This window comes from Thamnophis sirtalis, unplaced genomic scaffold (genome assembly GCF_051295495.1).
Source record: "Thamnophis sirtalis isolate CommonGarterSnake01/CBP01778 unplaced genomic scaffold, rThaSir2_p1.2 scaffold_4, whole genome shotgun sequence".
In the NCBI taxonomy this organism is placed as follows: domain Eukaryota; kingdom Metazoa; phylum Chordata; class Lepidosauria; order Squamata; family Natricidae; genus Thamnophis; species Thamnophis sirtalis.
The window spans coordinates 110894298-110898227 of NW_028261384.1; the positions used below are offsets into that span (position 1 = coordinate 110894298).

At 34.9% G+C, this 3930-nt stretch overlaps 1 protein-coding gene across 1 annotated transcript; it reads right to left on the reverse strand.

Annotated features, from left to right (window-relative positions):
* Positions 1–241: 241 nt before the first annotated feature.
* Positions 242–1168, reverse strand: LOC148046191 (olfactory receptor 14A16-like). Its single transcript, XM_087711931.1, has one exon. The coding sequence runs from the start codon at positions 1154–1156 to the stop codon at positions 242–244; it is 915 nt and encodes a 304-aa protein (XP_087568057.1). The 5' UTR covers positions 1157–1168.
* Between the last annotated feature and the right edge of the window lie 2762 nt (positions 1169–3930).

Here is a 3930-nt window from a genome sequence, read left to right on the forward strand (position 1 = left end):
ACTATTTCTAAAATCCTTCACTAACACTAGCTACCAAATATCCATATTTAGCATTGGTAAACAAAATTGACAATAATTATCGATTCGGGATTTTTGCAAATAACATCTTGAGTTTTTATGGTTCTCCTGTTTGATAAGTTGGATTTGCCTCCATTCCAAATATCCATTCCTACATTTATTACTTTATTAAGAGAAAGAAAGAATGAAAAAATATAAATATAAATAAAATTAAAATAATTTATCAAAACTTCCACAGTTGAGAAAGGACATACTTGATATTCTTATTTCTCATGCTATAGATGATTGGATTGAACAGGGGTGGAAGGAGGGCATACAGAACAGTCAATCCAATATCTAAGTAAGATGCAGTGTTAGAGGAAGGTCTCAGATAGGCAATGAATCCACTTAATAATAACAGAGACACTACCGTAAAATGGGGAATACAAGTGGATAAAGCTTTTTGCCTTCCCTTTTCAGAAGAGATTCTTAACACTGCCTTGAAGATCACTGCATAAGATACAACTATAAAAATAAAACAACCTAGTGCAGCAATGATACTGGCCACAAGAAATCCAGCCTCAAGTCGATTTATGCCAGAGCAAGATAGTTTTAGCAACTGTGGAAGTTCACAGAAGAATTGGTTGACCACATTAGAACAAAAAAGGATGGAAAAAGTGCCAGTGGTATGCAAAATTCCATAGACAAGACCTGTAACCCACACTACAATTACTATCTTAGTACAGTATTTCCAATTCATCACCATCTCATAATGCAATGGATGGCAAATGGCAACATATCTATCATATGCCATGACTGTCAGGAGTGAGAAATCAGAGGCTTCAAAAGAGAGAAAGAGAAAGTATTGAATAACACAACCAAAGTATGAGATGTGTCTGGTGTTCATGAGAGAATTGATCATGGATTTGGGGACAATGATTGAAGCAATGCCCAGATCCTGTAGAGCCAAATTCATGAGAAAGAAGTACATGGGGCTGTGCAATCGATGGTCGATAATGACTGCAGAGATGATCAGAAGATTTGTAGTTACAGTTGTCAGATATAACACAAAGAAAAAGAAGAAATGCAAAATCTGCAGGTGACGGTTTTTCGAGAATTCCAGAAGCAAAAAATAAGGCACTGTGGTTTGATTCTCCATGTTTTATTTAAGACAAAGCTGGCATAACTGCAAGAAAATAAAGGAGAGAGATTCAGTTAGATAAAATTTTTAGAGGTGGCATTTTGATATGTGGTGAGAATACAAAACAAAAAAGAAACATAAACATGGGTAGAATGAAAGGGGGATCACAATATGGAAAAAAGAGATGTAGGATGGTCATATCAGAGTACACTGTTTCCAATTTTTACCCTAAAGGACCAACCACCAACCATTTTTCCTTCTTTCCTCTTTTAAGTTGTGTTATCATGTAGTAATTAAAACCATTGGCTAAGGATAAAAAATAGTTGGTTTAGGTCCATTTTCCTCATTATAACTCAGAAGAACTGGATCCATCATAATTTGTCTGACCTCTTGTTGTTTTGTGATAGTGTTGTTAAATTGGAGAAATCCCATGTGTTTCTAGAAGAAAGGGAAGGTAAATCTACACAATAAATAAAAAATAATTTGCTATATCTCTTACTTGGAAATCTTGAGAACATGCATTTCCTCCTTGCATAATCTCTGAGTATGTATGTGTTTATGTAAATGATGGCACTGTTTTTATCTCAATTTCCCTACCATATATTAGGCTAAATTAGTACCACAAAAAGCTTTTAAATTAATACATAAACACAAGTTTATTAAACATGAGTTTAACAACATAGTATTAAATAGAAAATGATAGAACTTAAGTTACAACATAAAGGCTATTTTGATATTCACTTGCTGATAAACACACAATTATATCAGTGTTAAATACATTTAATCAAAAAACCTCAAATGCCCACAGAATAAATTAATAAATCTGTTATCCAACAATCAGGGAAAAAAGAAAAGAAAACTCTGTTACTAAAGATAGTATTCTACAAAATACAAACAATGTTTGTAGTAGAGTTTGGACAGAAAATGAGACATAAGCTATTGCACATTTGAATTTTGACAGCATTTTTTTTTGAACAATGTTGTAAGCCATGTTAGCACATATTCAACAATAATAATTAACTTGTTTAAAAACAAAGAAATAAAAACATATTTACCATGCATTTCTTTTTTCCATATAAAGATAGATTATGAGATATCTTTGTCATTGCTAATTAAGCTATTAGGGTTCAGTTCCTCCATGAAGATTTGGTCCAAATTTCTGCAAATTATAACTGCTTTTTTTCTTCATAATTATCATTATCACAATTATCAGTATCAAATATACTAATTGTTAATTCATTATTTAAAGTCTATGTAGAAATCACTCCTAATCTGTCTTTACCTCTAGGTCAATGCTGTCCCACTAATTTTCATGTAGTGAAACATCTATATGCAGTCATACAAATTTCTATTTTGAATGTTGATTCATTTCATTTCTCAAGAGATTTGTACACCAAAATGAAATTGACTTATATCTGCTTCTTAAGATAGTTAGCAAATGTGAATAAAACTACTTCTGTGTCCTCATTAATTTAATTGACCATTAAGAACACAACAGCTTCCTCCAGGATTAGTTAGCATATCACATAGAATAATAATACTTCAAATTATCAACAGAATGAGGGCTGCAGAGTAAATTGTGAGAGTTGAAAAATCAAGTGACTTCACTGGCACATACTTCATCATTTGTGATTCTCTTTGTTCACCACTTTTTTCAGCTATCTTCAGCTATCTTCTCACAGCTATCTTCTTAGGAAAGCATGACTCTTGAAACAAATCATAGCTCAAAAGATACTTTTACTGAGAGAAGTGACAGCAGAGAAGTCATGTGGAGTTTGAAGATTCTTGTGCAAAATGTTAATCTAATCTTCCCTGGTCAATCCTCATCCAGTGCTCCATACTCACCAATATCCAATATGGTGCCACCAATATCCAATACGGTACCATGAGAACTCTGAGATAGAAAGTTGATAACAGATCATCCTCAGGGTGCCTTGGGTAACAGGGTGGAACTAGCTGGAGGGAATGCATCCTGATGAATCAATCCTTGAACCTAATTCCCATGCAGTTACAGCAAAAGTGAAAGCATTCAAAGCATTCAAACCCAAGAAGCATACCCACAAGAAGCATCCCCCCTCCTTTTCAGAATGGCAGTATTCCAGCAGGAACCAGATATTGACCCTGGCTAGGTACGTCCACATATCTAGAAGTGGATAATAATTCTTCCAATTACAAGTGGAAAAGGCCAAAAAGAAATATCAGGAAACCTACAAAAACCAAGTGGAATGCTGTATTTTTGGAGTATAAGACACACCTTTTTTCCTCAAAAATGAATCTGAAAACCTGGGTGTGTCTTATACACTGAATACAGCATTTTTTGCCTCCGGAAGCGTTCACCAAAATGGCTGTGCATATCCTTATGGAGGCATTCAGAGGCATTTTACCCCCTGCACAGCCCCGAGCAGCACTCTATAAGCCTCTATAAGACTATGCAAGCAATTTATTTGACAAAAACAGGCCCATTTTCACGAAAAAGGGGCCATTTTTTGTTCGTTTCCCCCCCCAACCCCCCCAAGAGCACTCTGCAAGCTGCTCCAAGGCTATTTATGCCTTTCTTTAAAAAAAACTGGACCATTTTCATGCAAAACGGGCTGTTTTGGGGAGGTTTGCAGAGTGCAATTTTTTTTTTCTTTTTTGAAAGCTCTTTAATTGATTGGCAAGAATTACAATGATCATGTGCTGTACCAGCAGAAACAAAATCTTAGGTGCTGCAGATTGTCAGCGATTTCCTTCTCCAGCACATGGATAAATACATATGGAAACATCTACCTACCTACCTACTCTCTGTCTTT